Source organism: Oncorhynchus gorbuscha, linkage group LG15 (genome assembly GCF_021184085.1).
Source record: "Oncorhynchus gorbuscha isolate QuinsamMale2020 ecotype Even-year linkage group LG15, OgorEven_v1.0, whole genome shotgun sequence".
NCBI lineage: Eukaryota > Metazoa > Chordata > Actinopteri > Salmoniformes > Salmonidae > Oncorhynchus > Oncorhynchus gorbuscha.
The window spans coordinates 63,309,155-63,329,144 of record NC_060187.1 but is presented as its reverse complement, the minus strand read 5'-3'; the positions used below and the strand labels follow the sequence as shown (position 1 = coordinate 63,329,144).

At 43.5% G+C, this 19,990-nt stretch overlaps 1 protein-coding gene across 1 annotated transcript; it reads right to left on the bottom strand.

Moving 5' to 3' along the window:
* Positions 1–15,256, bottom strand: LOC123997701 (protein SMG5-like). Its single transcript, XM_046302186.1, is given in 23 exon segments — positions 1–1,230; positions 1,565–1,703; positions 1,861–1,935; positions 2,364–2,454; positions 3,932–4,091; positions 5,221–5,280; positions 5,419–5,577; positions 5,675–5,850; positions 7,329–7,404; positions 7,592–7,761; positions 8,027–8,120; positions 8,123–8,895; positions 9,005–9,142; positions 9,326–9,546; positions 9,754–9,822; positions 9,944–10,069; positions 10,657–10,735; positions 11,177–11,266; positions 11,413–11,502; positions 11,575–11,731; positions 13,715–13,838; positions 13,930–14,028; positions 14,825–15,256. Coding segments are annotated over 23 exon segments (3,315 nt in total). The 5' UTR covers positions 14,890–15,256; the 3' UTR covers positions 1–1,146.
* Between the last annotated feature and the right edge of the window lie 4,734 nt (positions 15,257–19,990).

Below are 19,990 nucleotides of genomic sequence, written 5' to 3'. Positions count from 1 at the left end.
AAGGAGTTCATTTTATTGTTCAATGCGTGGCCACACACATACAGAGTTCCTTTGCACTGTGCATGATGGGACATTTAGTGATGATGGTAGATGGGATATATCAGGAGTTCACAGGGGTCAAAACAAACACCTCGCACCGCCATATTGGGACAACAGCAGGCCCCGCTCTCCTTAACATCTAGCAACAGCACAAAGCTGACCCACTCGAGTCTACCTCTTCCTAAAATGGCACCATGACACAGAAGTCAGGACTATTTCCTTGAGAACGAAAGGATTACCAGACAGGTTTAGGGAAACGATATAAGACAACCCCATCCCTCCCCCTGCATTTCATTCCTGTGTGTATTCAGCACATCTTACAAAACACAAAATAAAGTATATTTGGGTACAAAAATAAAATCCAAATTAAAACAATAGCAGGGCATAAACCGTCATTATTATTCCTCCTCATACACAGATAACAATACATTAATCACTGGACACAAAAAGTACACCGCAAAAAAACTGATAGGAAAGAAACAAATCCTGGAGAAGTGTACGTCCATTGACCTGAACCCCTGTTTGTAACCCTCGAGCTCCAAGACTCCCATGTGTCGAGCGGCTCATCGCTTGGCACGCTAGAGATGTGTTCTCTTTGGGATTTACTCCACATCCCCCTGCCTTAGCAGACCAAACCCAGCCAGCCATAGGGCTGACATAGTCCCACCTTCACAACACAAATAGAGGGAAAGGAGGAAACTGGAAACACTGCTCTACACATCTAAACCAATGGATTTAACTGAGCATGAATGTGTATGAGTGGTTCTCTCTCGACACGTAATGTACTCGTTTCTATCGTATACAGTATATGCCTGGTTATGATGTAAACCAGGGTCACTTTAAGTGCGTAGCGTCCCCACTTAATTCTCACCCCGACCTTTGGGATCACTTCTTTATGTTTGGGGGTCTTCTGCTGTTTCTTATTGCCCCCTTTGCCCATGTGTCTCGCCTTTTCTTTCCTTCAACTGTTTTACATCCCCCCTTCTTTCTTTCCGAGAGTTGATTTTCCTTGGAGACGCAGATACAGACAGAGCAACATAGTGGGAGAGAGAGAGGGAGTGAGTGTGTGATCAGCTGTCCGCCGTGCCGACCTCGCCCCCGAAGCTCTCAGCCAATCTCCTTCCAGTGACGGTAAAACTCCACAATGTTCTTCAGCTCCATGCCTGCTGTTGCCACTGCCTGGACGGCCGACTGTTACCAAGGAGACACAGACAATGGAGGGTAAGACTTCAACTCTTCTAACGCCAATGAACATACAATGTAAGGTAAATATCACAGAAGGATTAATGGGAGAGGTTGAACATGCCAAACTTCTCTCATAAAGAACTCTGGCTCTCTACAAAGATCTACACCATGGCAAAATGGTTTATAACAGGGAAATATTAATAGCAATACTGTACAACGCAAGGGATAAACCAGAAATACACAGTAGTCAGACCAGCCGCCCATACCAACAGTGGTTGCAGGAGAGCCTAAAGAACTGAGTGAGTGGTTGTAGTTATGATGTGTATTGTTGCTCACTGACCTTCATGGGTACAGAGCGGGTACACAGATCCTCCACTGAGTGACCGGTGAGAATAGTGACCATGCCAGCTGTGTCTTCGTCTCCGTTGCTCTGGGAGACGGTCAGCTGACGACAGCTGTCCACCGTCTTGTATAGATGCCTTGAAATCAGGACACATAAGGAAAACAGTTAACACTGGGAAAGAGTTTTACAGCTTTCATAAAATCTTTTACCACTTCTGAAGCATTTGTATAAGAATGCTAAGTATTGAGAGGTGGCCATGTGAAGAGACTGCAGAAAGACAAATGGAGGCTTACCAGGCTTCCATGTCCTGGCGTTTCAGTTTGTCCCTCTCAAAACTCCGCCCTGACTCCTTCTGGCAACGTATGTACCTGAGGTAGAGGGGGGCGGGTTGGGTTGCAGCCAATTTTTAGTTTACTGGATCACGGATTCAGAGTGGGTTATGGTTAGAAACATTGTTTTGTTAAGATCTGAAGTATTAAGGGCAATATGGGCCCCAACAGCTAACTCATTTGAAATCGGTTACTTGAGATAAATTGATATAAAAGGAACAATGACCTGTGTATCATTGTCTCTAGGGTTTCACACAGGATAAAGGCTAAGCACATTGAAAATAGCTTTATCGTTACATTCAAGGAACTGTCAACTCAACATATCCCGTTCAATGATAACAGGCTATGCTTCTGACACAAGAACTGGCTTCGCTTGTCCTGGGTTGGCTGATTGTGGTTGTCAGATCTTAAAATGTGGCCCACTATATTACCATACATCACACTTGAGGGTTGAGACAGACATATACCTGTTGCCTTTACGGAACTCAGACTCCAGGAAGCGGATACCGTCTCTCGCTCCGGCATTCTCCTTCTTCAGGTGGTCAAGGCCATCAATCACTGAAGCACATAACAGTCAACCATCATGTTTAAACTTTGGTATCTATTCATTTCATGCTCTAACTAGAAAGACAACACAGGTTCAGTCGTCCCCTCTGGAACTTACAAAACACAGCCAGCAAATAGCCAATGTCAAAACAAAATAGCAGGGCTATTCAACTGGCTACCAGAAAGACAAATCAGGCCCGTTTATCAATTTAGAATGGGCTTCTGATCAATTCTGAAAAGTATTTAAAAAATAAATAAGAGCCAAAATTAGCCATTGTTCAACATTCTCCAATGGGGGAAATCCGTTTCCCTGTAGTCCCGCCCATTAAATGCTGTCAATCAATGTCACCCAACATACCTGTTACAGCCAATCAGAGCTGCTAACAGGGTCTGTCTGCCCACCTATCGGCTTTTTCACAGCAGATGAGATCACTACAAATCATGCTCTGGTGTAAACTCAGCAGTGAGTTAACCATGGCTGAGTCTGTGGTGTTTATCATAAACATCAATCAACATCTAGCCTGCAACATCACTTGTTTTGTGGTCTGCTGAGCATCATGATCTACTACTTTTACATAATGATGCTCAGTGGCTAAGCACGGGTAATAATGATGTCAAGAGAGCAGCCTGTGTTAGCTTAGGAAGGAGATAATACTTTTCTCCGTGATTGACGCCACAAAAAAGCCAAAACATATCTAGTGAAAATGCTTGATTAACAGTCCATATCAGATGTTCGTTTTTCAGTGACATCTTCAATCAATAGAAAGGATTTAATTTGAGAGTACAGGGAAGGGATAAAAACAGTTGATTTAATTGAAAACCGTGTCAATAAAAAATTATTTTCTCCTCTGATTTGATTTCCCTACACTGCGCAACTATATTCAGTTATCATCAGTACAGATCACTCCCGTGATGTCAGAGTTAGATAAACTCCTCAAATCTGGTTGCAAAGTCAGCTTTCAGTTTAAGTCCCCACAGAGGTGGTGCAGTTTGTTACAGGGAGTCGTTCTCTACTGATGCGAGGGGAGAGAGACTTCTCTGCACAAGTTAGTCAACTGAGATATGACATGCCTAAAAGGTTCACTATGTGTAAACAAAAACAAAAGATGAAGCCATGTCTAAAACGGACAGGAAGGTAGGAATTAATGTGATGCAGGTCAACTGTGTTACAAGTACAAATGTTCCATTATTTAAACAATTTCTTGCACTGAATTAGGCTTATCTTAAAGCACTTAAAATGTACTTTTAATAAATGTGCTTTATAAGAGTAATCCCATGTATAAGATGTCTGCCCCCCCCTGTAAATAACCTGATTCAAATCTGGACCCCATATACTTCAATAACCCTGCAATATAGAAATCATATTTATCACAATTTTATCTCCACGCAATTCTGGTGAGAAACCTTTAAATTATGACTGCATTCAAACAGACTCATCCAGTCTAACACTGGGTTTATTCACCCAGACAGGGCATGGCTCTGTGCTCACCTGTGCGGGGAATGATGATGATGAAGCAGCCACTGCCAGCCAGATGTCTGAGGAGGTTGAGGTGCTGGCACAGGGCAGCAGAGTCAGGTACCAGGTACGGAGACATGGATGACTGGGTCTTGGGCTGTTGCAGACTGCCCTCTAGCTGAGACACCTCCAACTGTAGGGTAAGACGCGTGACAAATTGCTTATCTTGACGGGATGTTGAGTGGATAATACAGTGTCCTCCATAATTATTGGGACAGTGAAGCATTTCATCTTCTTTTGGCTCTATACCCAACAAATTTGGATTTTAAATAAAATCTATAAACTTTTTACCACACAAGTGAATTTGTCCCGAACTTTTGCTCTCCTAAAATGGGGGGGGGAAAGACTACGTGCAAAAAGTGCTGTAATTTCTAAACGGTTCCCCCGATATGGATGAAAATACCCTCAAATTAAAGCTGACAGTCTGCACTTTAACCACATAGTCATTGTTTGATTTCAAATCCAAATTCTTGCATAGAGCCAAAAGAAAAAAATGCTTCACCATCCCAAGAATTACAGAGGGCAGTGTATTTGTACATTCAACATTAAGTAATATACTTCAATGGAATCACCCTAACCATCAGCTGAAATCTAATGAAATTCACTTCAAGGTTTTGGGTGCAAAAGTAAATGAAGACATATACATTTAGTATACCAAACATTAAGAAAACCTTCCTAATATTGGAGTTGCACCCCCCCCCCCCCTTTGCCCTCAGAACAGCCTCAATTCGTCGGGGTGTGGACTCTACAAGGTGTCAATTGCGCTCCATAGGGATGCTGGCCCATGTTGACTCCAATGCTTCTCACAGTTGTGTCAAGTTGGGTGGATGTCCTTTGGGTGGTGGTCCATTGTTGATACACACAGGAAACTGTTGAGCTTGAAAAACCCAGCAGCGGTGCAGTTTTTGACACAAACCAATGTACCTGCCACATACCATACCCCATTCAAAGGCGCTTAAATCTTTTGTCTTGCCCATTGACCCTCTGAATGGCACACATACACAATCCATGTCTCAATTCTCATAAGAGTTAAAAAATCCTTATTTTCTAACCTGTCTCCTCCCCTTCATCTACACTGATCGAAGTGGACTAACAAGTGACATAAATTAGGGATCATAGATTTCACCTGGATTCACCTGGTCAGTCTACAGTATGTAATGGAAATGGAATGTTACTAATGTTTTGTACACTCAGTATAGTGTCAGATAGCTAGATTGATAGTGTTTGGTTTATGATAGAATGGAATGTTCCAGAAGAAAGACCTGTAGTCGGAGCTGAGCCATGTCTCTCATCAAGCGATTTCGTCGAGCCTCCTCCTCTGCCTAGACACACAAACGCACACAGTGTTGAAATAGATAATAAAATAATAATAGTATTTGAGCTTCACAAGTGAAAAAAATACTGAAACTAGAGTGACTGCTGCTGTTTTGGTCTCATTGGTTCATTCAACTGTCGCTCACCATGCGGATCTGGGCCTTGGCCTGCTGAACCAGGTTTTCCTGCTCCGATTGGGTGATGCTGGTGAAGATGCCCGCCTCCGGGTTGAAGTGCAGCACATTGCATTGGAGATTAGTGAGGAAGTGGCCAAAGCTGCGGATGCAGCACACGCGCACCACACACTGAGATGGGGAGAGAAAGGGAGAGATCAAGTGAGATAGTAAAGTAGAGAGGGCAGCAAAACAGTGAGGGTGTCTAAGGGAAGCTAGGTGTGTGTACCTCCTGTACGGGGCTGAGGGAAGGTCTGGGGCGGGTGTAGTCGAGGCGGCGGTGGGCCAGGTTGAGGGCAGGTAGGTGTCGCAGGGCCAGGTCCTCAGGCAGCAGCAGGGACTGGACCAGGCCAGGCTGCTCACACACACTCAGCAGCTCCGTCACCTCAGTGTTCAAACCCAGCTCTAAAATACACAGAGAGAGAGATTAAGAAGTGACTTCTTGTCACATGTGCTCCACAGAATGAGACACATTTGGAATTTCATCCTGGAAAAGATGGGTTAAAATAACCAAAGGAGAGGAAAAGAGAACAGATGGAATGAGAAATATAATGTGAGAGAGGGGGAGAGAAGAATTTGGCCAACTCAAGCCTCCACCTCGGGCTCCCGAGTGGCACAGCGTTCTAAGGCACTGCATCTCAGTTCTAGAGGCGTCACTACAGATCATAGTTTGACTCCAGGCTGTATCACAACAGGCCGTGGATTGGGAGTCCCATAGGGCGGCACACAATTGGCCCAGCGTCATCCGGGTTAGGCAGTCATTGTAAATACTGTAATTTCCGGACTATAAGCCGCTACTTTATTCCTACACTTTGAACCTCGTGGTTTATACAATGACGCGGCTAATTTATGGATTTTTCCCACTTTCGCAAGATTAATGCCGCCGCCAAAAAACTGAGCACAGTCACATAATGTGACGTAAATCGAGCGCGCTCAAACTTCCCATCATTCTGATTATGGTAGTAATTTTGTCACCCTCATCATGGCAAAGACACGGAGAAATATATATGATGCAGCTTTCAAGTTGATGGCGATCGATCTGGCTGTTGGAAAAGGAAATAGAGCTGCTGCACGGGAGCTTGGCCTTAATGAGTCGATTATAAGACTTTGTAAACAGCAGCGTGAGGAACTGACTCAGTGCAAAAAGACAAACCTTTTAGAGGGAAGAAAAGCAGATGGCCCAAAGTATTTGCAGCCACGCGACATCAGTGTAAATCGTGCACTTAAGGTGGCGCTCCGTGTTCAGTGGGAGGCTTGGATGACAAGTGGGGAGAAATCCTTCACTAAAACAGGCCGTATGCGAAGAGCAACTTATGGTCAAGTCTGCCAGTGGGTCCTTACAGCGTGGAGCATTGTGAAAAAATCCACTATCATCAACGGGTTTCGAAAGGCTGGACTGCTGCGTGTTGAAGAGGGCAGCATGAGCTCAGCGGGGTATTTGCCTCCGGATGTAAGTGACAAGAGTGACAATGAAAACGATCCAACATCGGATGAAGCAATTCTGAGGCTATTCAACTCCGACACCGAAGGAGATGACTTCAGTGGTTTCAGTGCACAGGAAGATAGTGACCAATGACTTTCTTGGTAGGCTACTGTTTAAATGTTTGTTACAAGCCGTGTTTCGTTAAAGGCAATTTATTTTTGTTACAAGCCGGGTTTCATTTAAAGGCTGTGTAAAGTTAATTTGTTTCAATGTACCTGCGGCTTATTATTTTTTAATAATTCAGTGGGTGCGGTTTATATTCAGGTGCGCTTAATAGTCCAGCAATTACGGCAAGAATTTGTTCTTAACTGACTTGCCTAGTTGAAAAAAGGTAAAAATAAATAAATAAAAAACGCAGATTAACAACCCATAAAAAGAACGGGTGCATTTAGTAACTCACCTGCTTCCAGCATCTTGTTCCCGTCAGGCAGCAGGTTGAGGAGCACAGACAGTCTGTTCCATAGGCTCTGAGAACTCTACAGACAGAGTAACAGCGTTACATTGAGCAGAAGACAGACAGTGAAACAGACACCAACAATGATGAAGACTACAAACCCTTCACCCGAGTCAGCTGATGCAAAGATTAACTTGTATTTTACCAATTTAATGCAAATTGGATTTTTCAATTGTAAGAGCTTCTACTGAAAAATCCGCCCCCTTTACCTGTGCACACATGACGATAATGTCAGTGTTGGTTCTCAGCCAATCCACAAACACCTTGACCACCTGGATGAGCCCCTGATTGGTCAGAATCTCCAGTCTCTCTGACAGGGTCTTCTCACTGTGTACTGATTGGTTGCTGTGCACGCTACACTCTGAATCAGAATCCACCTCTACAGGGAATGGACAAATAAAGAAATGAACATGTGTTTATTCTACACCCTAGTTTTCTTAGGGGTAACCTCAGATATACTGTTATAAAATGGCATATTTTTGGCAATGTGCTGTTACCCAATGTAGTCTTTGGGAAAGACTAAAAACAGACTAAAAGTACATCATTATATTGAAGTTAATCTTTTTTTTAATGAATATCCTGCACTATACAAAAATCACATAATAATCAACACAGCCGTCACTGTGTGTGGGCAGGTTACTAACCATTGTCGTTGGTTCCGTTGGCAGTGCCCGGGCCGGCGTCGCAGGGTGAGTCCCCCGGGGGAGGCGGCGTCCCTGGGAGGGGGTGGTGCAGGAGGCATCTGGGTCAGTGGGGGTGGGGTTGGTGGAGGCGCTGTGGGGCCTCAGCAGCACGTTGCTGAAGGTGGGCGCCAGGCGGAAGCAGCGCTTGGCCTGGAACAGCTGGGATGACATGGCCTGGAGGTTACTGCTGATACTGGTGTCGCTGGGCAGGAGGGGGCCATTGGTGGCTGGAGGGGTGTCCCCGTCGCCGTCCTCCCTGGGATTGGCTTGCTCCTCATAGTCTTCTCCGGGCTGCAGCTCCCCCCGAGGAGGGGTGTCCAAGTTCTCCGGGGTTTCTGAGTCCTCTATATCCTCCAGGTCGGAGCGTGACTCCTGGCTGTTCATGTCCGAGTCAGTCTCCACATCGAAGGCCGTGCCGCCCTCCTCGTCTTCCTCCGAGCCGCTCTCCCAGGTCCCCTCTGTCGGGTGCTCCCTTCCTCTCTTGCTCTCCTTCCCCAGCATGGCGGGGGTGAGTGGGGGTCCCGACGAGGCACCCCCAGAGTCGGCGCAGCCCCTCTGCTCTTCTTCCTCCTCTTCATCACTCTCGAAGCCCTCGCTCAGGTCGCTCTCATCTTCTTTGCAGGTGGCGCGGCGGCGGCGCAGCATGGAGAGGCGGGCGTACTTCTTTTGCTTCTGTTTCTCCTCCTCCGCCTTCCGCTCACCGACGCCTGCTTTCTGGGCCAAACTACTCCGGTGGCCCCCCTCGTCCTCATCATGGTCCAGAGAGCCGTTCTGCAGTGGCCTCTCCTCCGATGTCAACAGGTCAGTCGGGTCTCTCAACTCAGAGTCGTCTAGGAGCAAACAAATATCATCATCCTTCCATTTGTTTTTCAGAGGATTAACAGAACAACATGAATAGTGTATAGGCAGCATGAGGTTAGCTGGGAGTGGTGTTCTCACCTGTGTTGTCAGTCTGCAGTGGGGGCACCTGGCTCTCCCCCTCCTCCAGCTCAGCCTGCAGGCGGATGTTGACATGGTTCACCAGGTGGGAGAAGAGGGCCAGCGTGAAGGCTATTGACGCACTGTACTGCTTGGACCCTACACAAACAAGTCGACATATCAACATTGCAATACAACGAATCAACATATCCCCTTATTTCTCCCTTGCAGTATGTCACTATCCTCACATGCCTACCGACTCAGCTCTACTTAAAACACCCTATACAATGTTTGAAAAGCGATTTGTAAAAACAAATATGTGACATCTATATTCTTACTGACCTCCCCGCTTCAGGCTGTGCACCACCATGAGGCAGGTGACCACCATCTTGAAGATGAGGGCGTCGGGGAGCAGGGCGCAGGGCGAGTCGTGCTCCTCAAGCTCCTCCTCGCTGGGGGAAGTGGCCTCGTGGCCATGTGGCGGCGAGGGCAGGTAGAACAGCACCAGGTTAAAATCCTCCAGCACCGACTGACACAGAGAGGTCAGCTCTGTCTCCAGCAGACTACTCACAGGGAGGAGAGAAATGGTAAGACATTACAAACACGGACCCAACAGACAATAGAAAGCAGGTTGAGACTAACCAAACAGGGTTATAAAAATTAAATCAATTGTTATTATCATCAGATAGCTTTGTCATATATGGACAAAATGTCAAGGTTCCTATTAAGATAAATGACTAGGGCCTAAATGGTTAAAAGTGAGTCCTAACCTGTTCTTGGGCTGCAGTAGACTCTGCAGGTACATGTAGCTCACCAGAAGTTGCTTGATGTCCTTGGATCTGGAAAGAAAACAGTTGTAGAAAGAGTAATAATCCCAAAGAGGACTATCTCAATACCGGTTTCAATGCTGACCTAGTGATTTGTCATTTCAGGGCTGTGGTGTGAGGAAACCAGACTGACCTTTGCCGTGAGGGAGACAGCTTCTTCATCTCCTGTTTCTTCACCTGGTGGTACATCTTAGCAGCTTTATCAAACAGACGTTTCAAATTCCCGTAGGCCCCTTCGAAGGGAGTCTCCGACTGTATACTGTTCAAACACGGGACCATAGAGGAGACAACCATGATCAATACTTGGTGGTAGGGGTGTGACGATACCAGTATCACAATTTTTCGTCCATGGCAATAAAAACATGAAGCAGACCCAACTCTTTGGTCCTTTAAAAAACAGCTGTATGTAAAATAGTGTGTGCTATAGCTTGGAAAACAAATAATTGTGGCTGGATGACAACAATGTTTCTTTCCATAATCAGGGCTGTTTTCCAAAAGCTCAATCCGCTTTGTGTTTTGTAAACCCACCACTACTAACGGTTATTGTAAAACTGGTATCGTCCCGGTACCACTCGGTGGCAAGTCTTTTTTTAACGTGTTCTGGATCCGAAATTGGGCTTCTTCTCCTAACAGACTGGTTTCAGAACCTCTACCATTTCAAACATGCTATTTAGTGCCTACTGAGGTGATCCAAATATGAATTGCTGCCATGAAGATATTTCTCCCCAGCAGTGTGACTACATTGCCCCACTAAGGTAGAGAACAATAGCACAGCATAGTCTACAGACCAGTCATAGATTGTGGATGTGCTGCAGTAAATCTAGACGTGTTGAAGTCTCCTCTCACCAGCGTAGGTAGTAATAGGTGGCCTCCACGTTGTAGAATTTACTCCCCGCCAGTGTACCTAACTGATTGAAAGGCATTCCTGAAAACAAAACATCAAACACTTGTCAACATCATGGCACAATAAAGACATTGCTTTCCTTTAGCAGCAGCCATTTAATATTGACTTTCAGTTCGACTGATGAAGCCCTCTCAAAAACACAGAATGTTTCAAATGTGGATAAGTGATTTCTTGAGCCTGAATGCACTCTCCTGGCCAGCTAACAGTTACTGAATTTCCCGTTCCTGGCTCAAATGGTCCGCTAACCGTTCAGCTAGATCACTAGGAGTTGCGTAAAGCTTTGACCAGTCATATAATAAAGCTCAATCAATAAGTCCTGTGTGAGTTCATCACTATGTGGGCAATATAACAAGAGTGATTCATTTGTAGATGGTGGTGTGATGTGAGTAAACCGGTTAGTGTGAAAAATGGCGGTAATGTGCTGTGAAAGAGAGGGCCGGTAACACCTTGTTGTCAACTCACCTACGTGCGGAGTGACTGACAGGGCCTGGTGGTAGAACCGCTCTGACAGCTGCTCAGCCTCCACCCCAGCCAACTCGTTCTGGTAACGGGCTGTGGAAAACATTCAAACAACCTCCTGTAAACCTCTCCTATACATTAAAATAAACGTGACCTTGGATTTGGGGAATGATATTCCATGGTCATACAAATAAGGTTGTCTCAAATCACTTTGGTGAGAAAGATGAAGTTTGTATTACCGAGATCTCCCAGGTACACCAGGCAGCGATGGCAGGCCATTTGGGCCCACTCCATCTCCTTAGGGGTGGCTGATACCGGCTTCTTCCGACCTACAAAAACAAATACAATAATTTATACACAATGTCAATCACAGATACCGCTGACCTGAGTATGTCTCTCACCGATGAGGGGGTCGGTGACATGGGTCCAGTCGATGCAGTCCTGCATTTCCAGCTGGTAGTGGGACTGGATGTAGAGCAGCAGGTGCTGATAGAAGCCCACGCCGGCTATCAGGTGAGTCCTGTAGGCACACTCCAGGGCACTGCGACTGTGGATGTGCTGCAAAAGACAGAGAGATAAAAGGGGGCCAGGTAATAAGAAGAGATTAGAAATAAAAGTTAAGGGTTGTGTGTAGGGCATGAGGAAAGATAACATGTGCATGTCTGAAAGCTCAGGAGTCACTGTACTGGCCACACAGTCAACATTTCTGTAGCTCAGTTGGTAGAGCATGGCGCTTGTAACGCCAGGGTAGTGGGTTCGATCCCCGGGACCACCCATACGTAGAATGTATGCACACATGACTGTAAGTCGCTTTGGATAAAAGCGTCTGCTAAATGGCATATATTATTATTATTATATTATTAACTTAAGGTGTTTTCACACATAGTCCCTTTTAGCACATTTTTGTGAACTCGGTGCGGTTTGCATAATGCAGTGTTTAACACTCCAAAAGGAACTCGGACCCCTCAAAACAGCCCCCCGAAGCAAACTGAGGACATCTCCAGAGTTGGTCCGAGTTCGGTTCCATTATTTAGGGCAATGCTCCCCAGGTTCGCTTGCGATTACACACTACTGCAACACTGTTTTCCCTGCCATAACCCCTCACATTGGTGCCACAAAAGAGAAGATTATGTGCAGGTTCGAGAAAAAAAAAAACAGTGTGCCGTTTTTGGATATTGATTAGCGATTGTCAAGGACGCACAGACATTCCAAAATGTGTACATTTACATTTAAGTCATTTAGCAGACGCTCTTATCAGATTATTTGTTTGCAATATGTGATCTATAAGAGTTTCATACACTGTTTATTTGATTGTGGGGTTGGAAGTGTGAGAAAACATATTTGGTGAGAATCAACATAACGTCCAAATCTATTCTAGCTCTTTAAGGGGCAGTAGCCTACATTGGGTGTACAATTTTCAATTACAGCATTATTTAATCTGCAGTTATTCTTCCACTATTTATTCTGTTACCAATAATAATTACAAGTTTATAGTATCTTCTGATTACAATTACTTTGTCTCATCTTTTAACTAAATGCAATATATTAGATTATGAAATGTAAGTAGGTATATCTGTCCAATAACATATTTTGATTAAATGTATTATTTGTGAGATATATATATATTTTTTTTTTTAACAACTAGGCAAGTCAGTTAAGAACTCATTATTATTTACAATGACGGCCTACCGAAAGTCCTCCTGCAGTGACGGGGACTGGCATTAAAAAATATAGGACAACACACACATCAAGACAAGAGAGACACCACAACACTACATAAAGAAAGACCTAAGACAACAACATAGCATGGCAGCAACACATGACAACACAGTATGGTAGCAACACAACATGGTAGCAGCACAAAACACAGCACAAGACAACAGCACAAAGGAAAGAAGGTAGAGACAATACATCACACGAAGCAGCCGCAACTGTCAGTAAGTGTCCATGATTGAGTCTTTGAATGAAGAGATGGAGATAAAACTGTCAAGTTTGAGTGTAATTTGCAGCACGTTCCAGTTGCTAACTACAGCGAACTGAAAAGAGAAATCCAGGGATGCGTGCGCTTTGGGGACCTTCAACAGAATGTGACTGGCAGAACGTGTGTTGTATGTGGAGGATGAGGGCTGCAGTAGGTATCTCAGATATGGGGGATTGAGGGATTTATAAATAAGCAGCAAACCAGTGGGTCTTGCGACAGGTATACAGAGGACTAGTTTACAGAGGAGTATAGAGTGCAGTGATGTGTCCTATAAGGAGCATTGGTGGCAAATCTGATGGCCGAATGGAAGTGGCTTGTCCCAGAGCGCATTGAGTGAATGTTAGAAAAAGATCTTGGGTCATTTCTAAATATAGCCATGTGAATGCAAAGAGGACTTGGACTACAAAAGAGTAGAGTCCCCATTCAAAAGCGAGGAAAGTGTGAATACAAAGAGAACAGAGTTCTTTAGCTTCATTTTTACCACAATGTTCACTTTAAAGAGGACGGAGATCAGTTATTTTAAAGAGGACTATATGGGAAAACACCCTTAATTGCTGTACCTTCTTGTGGGTCTTGATGACCTGGATGACCTCGTAGTAGACCTTCCTCCACAGAAGCTCCTCAGCCTTGCGACCATAGTCCACAGGGTGGAGAAACATCAGCTTCACACATAGCTCCCTCAACCTGGGCACAGAAGACGGATGAGGTTGGGTTTAGTGCTTTGCATCTTGCCTTAGTGTTTAGGGCAAAGGTTGGAGTAAAGTAAAATGCTTACTTGTTGCGAAGGCTGATGTTTTCAGGCTTGAAGACCTCCCTGTACGATGACTTGCTGCCAATGATGACATCCAGCTTGTGTACCGACTCAACCACTGCCCTGAGCACGCAAGAGACAGTTATTATGGCAGGTAAATTACTTGGTAATTGTCATTGGAGGAATGAGGAAACTCATTCTTATAAATGTAGGGAGCTAACGTTAGCTAGCCAGCTATAACTGGAATATATAAACTGTCATACACGTTTCACACTGAGATAATGGTTGACATTACAGCTTCCTAACTAGGTATGTAAAGTTAAAGGGACTTATGAAAAATCGTGTTTCGCCCTAAATAGGCCTAGTTATGCATGCTAAAAGTAGCCAGTCGACATTATTCATGTGATAAATAACTAACTAGCTAGCAAGCAAGCAAGCAAGGCCTATCAGCTAACTAGTACTGTGACAATACTGACAGCTGAAGCTATCACAACGTAGTTAAACAACTAATATTATTTAGAAAGCAAGTTGACACAGGAATAAGTTAGCTAGCTAATAGCACAGTAGCTTGTTACTGTGCTGTTAGTGCTCAGTTGTCTAGAAGCTAACGTTATGAAGCGGATAGCTAATTAGCTAACTAAGTTCCCACATCTGGTTATTTAAAACCCATACTATCAAAAATGTCCGACTACTTCGTAAAAATGGCATTGCCCTTCGACGAAGGCTTCGTGACAAGTACAGTTAACTAGCTAACGTTAGCTTATGCAAGTCACAGAGACAGGTGACTGGGTAGTTAGCTAACTAGCTATTTGAATAGATGGCTAGCTAGTTAGCAAACTAGCTAAGGTTAGCTAGCCATTTATTTTACAACTGTTAGCTAGCTAATGTAATTTTTCCCAGCAAAAGGCATTTAACTCACCTGTATAGCCGCTTGATGAGGAGGACTTTTGCCTCTGGCTCGCTATCCTGCCCAGGTCCACTCATGTTAGCATCTGGTGCCAAGAGTCACACGCTCCAGTCCAACAGTCTGCGTTCCCACCCTCTTCAACCCCACTCTTGTCACCGTTGCTCCGGGCTTGCCTCACCGGCAGTGACAACTGTGTTGACTAGCTAACGTTAGCAGCTCTATCCTCTCCCGCTAACCACTACGTCGCTTTCGTATCTTATGTCGCTTGCCAAACTGCCCATCCGTTCGGAAACCGTTTAGGAGAGGGAATGCCCCAGTGTTTGTGTTAATTCCCGGTCAGCTATCCCACCCCGATGGTTTCCTTGTGTTTTTCCCCGTTCCAAACATCGCTACGAGTAAGAGGACAGCCATTAAACAGCGACTGCCAGAACAGCGCGAGACTTCGCGTGAAACGTTAGACCTGCTTCCGCGCGCGACCGGCACTAGTTACCACAGCCACAAAATCATGAACTCCACTAATTCTACAATTTCCCTTAATTAAAATATGACTTTACCTTAACCCTAACCTTTACCACACTGCTAGCCTTATGTCTAACCTTGAATTAAGACCAATAAGCAAAACATTATATTTTTTACATTTGTGGCTGTAGAACCTAGTGGAAACCTAGCTATATTGCCAGACAGCCAGAGTCATTATGATTAATTTATTTGTTTGTGATCCTTGGCAATGTAAAACGTTTGTATATATTTTGGGGTGATTAGGGCTGCATGGCACAATAACCGGGTAACCAATGATTATTGATGAAGACTGTCATGAAAATGAAAAAAAGAGCGATAACCACCGGAAAAAAACACCTGACTGAAGACGGAACTGCTGGGCATTTGTGCAGTTGAGTTCGTTTCTGGACTCTAAAACTTGATGAAGCTTTTGTTGTATTGTAGCAAACAAGTCTTTGGTTGCCTAGGCAATTTACATGAGTCATTGAGCAGACACTCTTATCCAGAGCGACTTAAAGTTAGTACATTCATCGTACCCCTTTCCTGCAGTCAAATGACCTAGTGGCCTCAAAGGGTAGAATGTTATTCATATTGTTTTCATAATTAATAATAATAAAAAATGAACATCTGGTGTTTCTATGCCAAACAGTTTTGTTATATTTCAGTCTTCTGTGATGTATATAAAGTGTAATATTGGGATGCAAACTCAAAATTGAATACATGTCAACTATTTATCTGACAGGGTACAGATCCCTTTTTTAAGCCCATGAACATGTGGGTGAGGTGTATACTTTTGTTTTGTTTAAAGTAGATTTGTTTAAAACTAACAAGAAACACTGTGTGACCCAGATTTAGCCCACTGCAGTATTAAGATAGCTAGGTTGGACAACCATATATCACAGTCATAATAAGTACATTTTTCGTCAATAAAGTAGCTATCAGAAAAGTCTGAGTTAGTAAGAGGGAAAATAGGTAGGTGTTAGTTCACAAAAGGAACTAAAATATAATTGCAACATGCAAAGTGTTGGTCCCATGTTTCATGAGCTGATATAAAATATGTGCACAAAAAGCTTATTTCTCTCAAAAGTTGTGCACAAATTTGTTTACATCCCTGTTATTGAGCATTTCTCCTTTGTTAAAAATAATCCATCCACCTGACAGGAGTGGCATAGCAAGAAGCTGGTTAAACTGCATAATCACAACACAGGTGCACCTTGTGCTGGGGACAATAAAAGACCACTCTAAAATGTACAGTTTTGTCACACAACACAATGTCACAGATGTCTCAAGTTTTGAGGGAGAAGCAATTGGCATGTTGACAGCAGGAATATCCACCAAAGCTGTTGTCAGATCATTTATTGTTCATTTCTCTACCATAAGCTGCCTCCAACATTGTTTTAGAGAATTTGTCAGTACATCCAACCAGCCTCACAACCGAAGAGCATGTGTATGACGTCGTGTGGGCTAGCGGTTGTCTGATGTCAACATTGTGAACAGAGTGCCCCATGGTGGAGGTGGGGTTATGGTATGGGAAGACATAAGCTACAGACAACGAACACAATTGCATTTTATCTATGGCAATTTGAATGCACAGAGATACCGTGACAAGATCCTGAGGCCAAATGTCGTGCCGTTTAATCGCCGCCATCACCTCATGTTTCAGCATGATAAAGTACAGCCCGATGTCGCAAGGATCTGTACACACTTCCCGTTACCTGCATACTCACCAGACATGTCCCCCATTGAGCATGTTCTGGATGCTCTAGATCAATGTGGTCCCACCAATATCCGGCAACTTCGCACAGCCATTGAACAGGAGTGGGACCACAGGCCACAATTAACAGCTTGATCAACTCTATGCGAAGGAGATGTGTCGCACTGCATGAGGCAAATGGTGGTCATACCAGATACTGACTGGTTTTCTGATCCACGCCCCTACCTTATTTTTAAGGTATTTGTGACCAACAGATACATATCTGTATTCCCAGTCATGTGAAATCCATGTTTATTGTGTCTCCCAGGTGGCTTGTGGCAAACTTTAAACAACACTTTTTATGGATATCTTTAAGAAATGGCTTTCTTCTTGCCACTCTTCCATAAAGGCCAGATTTGTGCAATATACGACTGATTGTTATCCTATGGACAGAGTCTCCCACCTCAGCTGTAGATCTCTGCAGTTCATCCAGAGTGATCATGGGCCTCTTGGCTGCATCTCTGATCAGTCTTCTCCTTGTATGAGCTGACAGTTTAGAGGGACGGCCAGGTCTTGGTAGATTTGCAGTGGTCTGATACTCCTTCCATTTCAATATTATCGCTTGCACAGTGCTCATTGGGATGTTTAAAGCTTGGGAAATCTTTTTGTATCCAAATCCGGCTTTAAACTTCTTCACAACAGTATCTCAGACCTGCCTGGTGTGTTCCTTGTTCTTCATGATGCCCTCTGCGCTTTTAACGGACCTCTGAGACTATCACAGTGCAGGTGCATTTATATGGAGACTTGATTACACACAGGTGGATTATATTTATCATCATTAGACATTTAGGTCAACATTGGATCATTCAGAGATCCTCACTGAACTTCTGGAGAGTTTGCTGCACTGAATGTAAAGGGGCTGAATAATTTTGCATGCCCAATTTTTCAGTTTTTGATTTGTTAAAGTTTGAAATATCCAATAAATGTCGTTCCACTTCATGATTGTGTCCCACTTGTTGTTGATTCTTCACAAAAAAATACAGTTTTATATCTTTATGTTTGAAGCCTGAAATGTGGCAAAAGGTCGCAAAGTTCAAGGGGGCCGAATACTTTCGCAAGGCACTGTACTAGCGGGGCCGGATCCCCACATCTGGGGCACGTACCTCCAGGTGTTGGAACCAGAATTATTTTCCAATTGTTTAATTCTGAACAGAACCACATTTATTTTGTTCCGTTCCACTGTTCCAACCAAAATAAAGTTCTGAACTAGTTCAAACCCCCAAAAACAACTGGTTTATATCGTTCCTTACTGTTTATGTTTTAACCTGTGATATCAACAGTTTTTTACATTTAGCTCATTAAATTACTTGACCAATCAATGTGGATAGAGCAGGCAAGGTAGTTGTTTACACGTGTGATGGACAGACAAGTGTAGACTATGGCGCAAGATGTGACTGACATTTTGCTGGTGGGGAGGGGATTGAGCGAGAGAGGGTAGTGGAGGAGGCTTGAAGTGCTGGTCATCTTGTTATGACATGCATTATCCGAATTAGGTTCACTGAATTATACCTAAGAGGAACTTTGAATGTTGCTTGTGTGTGCAGAGTGGCACCAGAATTAAAAACACATCTTGCCTTTTTGTAGTTAATAAATCCTTTGTGAAACATTATAATTAGGCCTTTTGAATCCTTAACTAGCATTGAAAAAGTTAATAGATTCTATCTTCTGAATCGCGATTCTAACAACAGTACAGTAGCCTACGCTTTGGAAGGGGAATGGGCAGGTAGCCTAAATACACACACTTACAAAGATTTTCAGCTTGCAGGCAAACACTGGAATAAGTTTCTGAGTGACAGAGTGAGCACTTTGCATAGGCACTTTATTGCGTTTTCTTGTGGGACTAGTAAAAATGCCTGCAACTTAAAATAAGGTTTTTAACTGGGTCCTTGTGCTTTTAAAATAACAGTTATGTTCCGGAACAGTATGGATTACTTTTGTATGTTCTATTTTGTTTCTATTTCTGTTTCTTGAAAATGTTTGCTATTTTTCTGGTTTTCGGGAGTCCTGCAATTCTACACATTTTGTCATGGCTTATGATAAGAGCATATGCTAAAATACAGGGGTTGGCTTAGAAAAGTCAGTTTAATAACACTTTCCTGTGGATATTTTGTCTCAAATTTCCAGCATAATTACCAACCACCAAAACAACCAGTAGAGTAAGTTCAAATGTAATTGTATTCAACATTCTGGCTTGCAGAGGTCCTGAAAGGACCTTTCCAAACAATTTTATTGCATTATGTCAGATGGTGACTAGCTAGCAAGCTATCACCGGATTATGTATCAGGCTACATACAGTGCCTTCCGAAAGAATTCATACCCCATGACTTATTCCATATTTTGTTGTGTTACAATCTAAATCCAAAATGGATTAAATATTTTTTTCTCTCACCCATCTACACACAATAACTCATAATGACAAAGTGAAAACATGTTTATAAATATTGTTGCACATTTATTGAAAATGAAATACAGAGATATCAGATTTACATGTGTATTCACACCCCTGACTCAATACATGCTAGAATCACCTTTGGCAGCGATTACAGCTGTGAGTCTTTCTGGGTAAGTCTCTAAGAGCTTTGCACACCTGGATTGCAGAATATTTGCACATGATTATTTTTAAAATTCTGCAAGCGCTATCAATTTGGTGGTTGATCATTGCTAAACAGCCATTTTCAAATCTTGACAGATTTTCAATCCGATTTAAGTCAAAACTGTAACTAAGCCACTCGGGAACATTCAATGTCATCTTGGTAAGCAATTCCAGTGTATATTTGGCCTTGTGTTTGGTCCTGCTGAAAGGTTAATTTGTCTCCCAGTGTCTGTTGGAAAGCAGACTGAACCAGGTTTTCCTCTAGGATTTTGCATATGCTTAGCTCTATTCCATTTATTTTTATCCTAAAAAAACTATCTAGTCCTTGCCGATG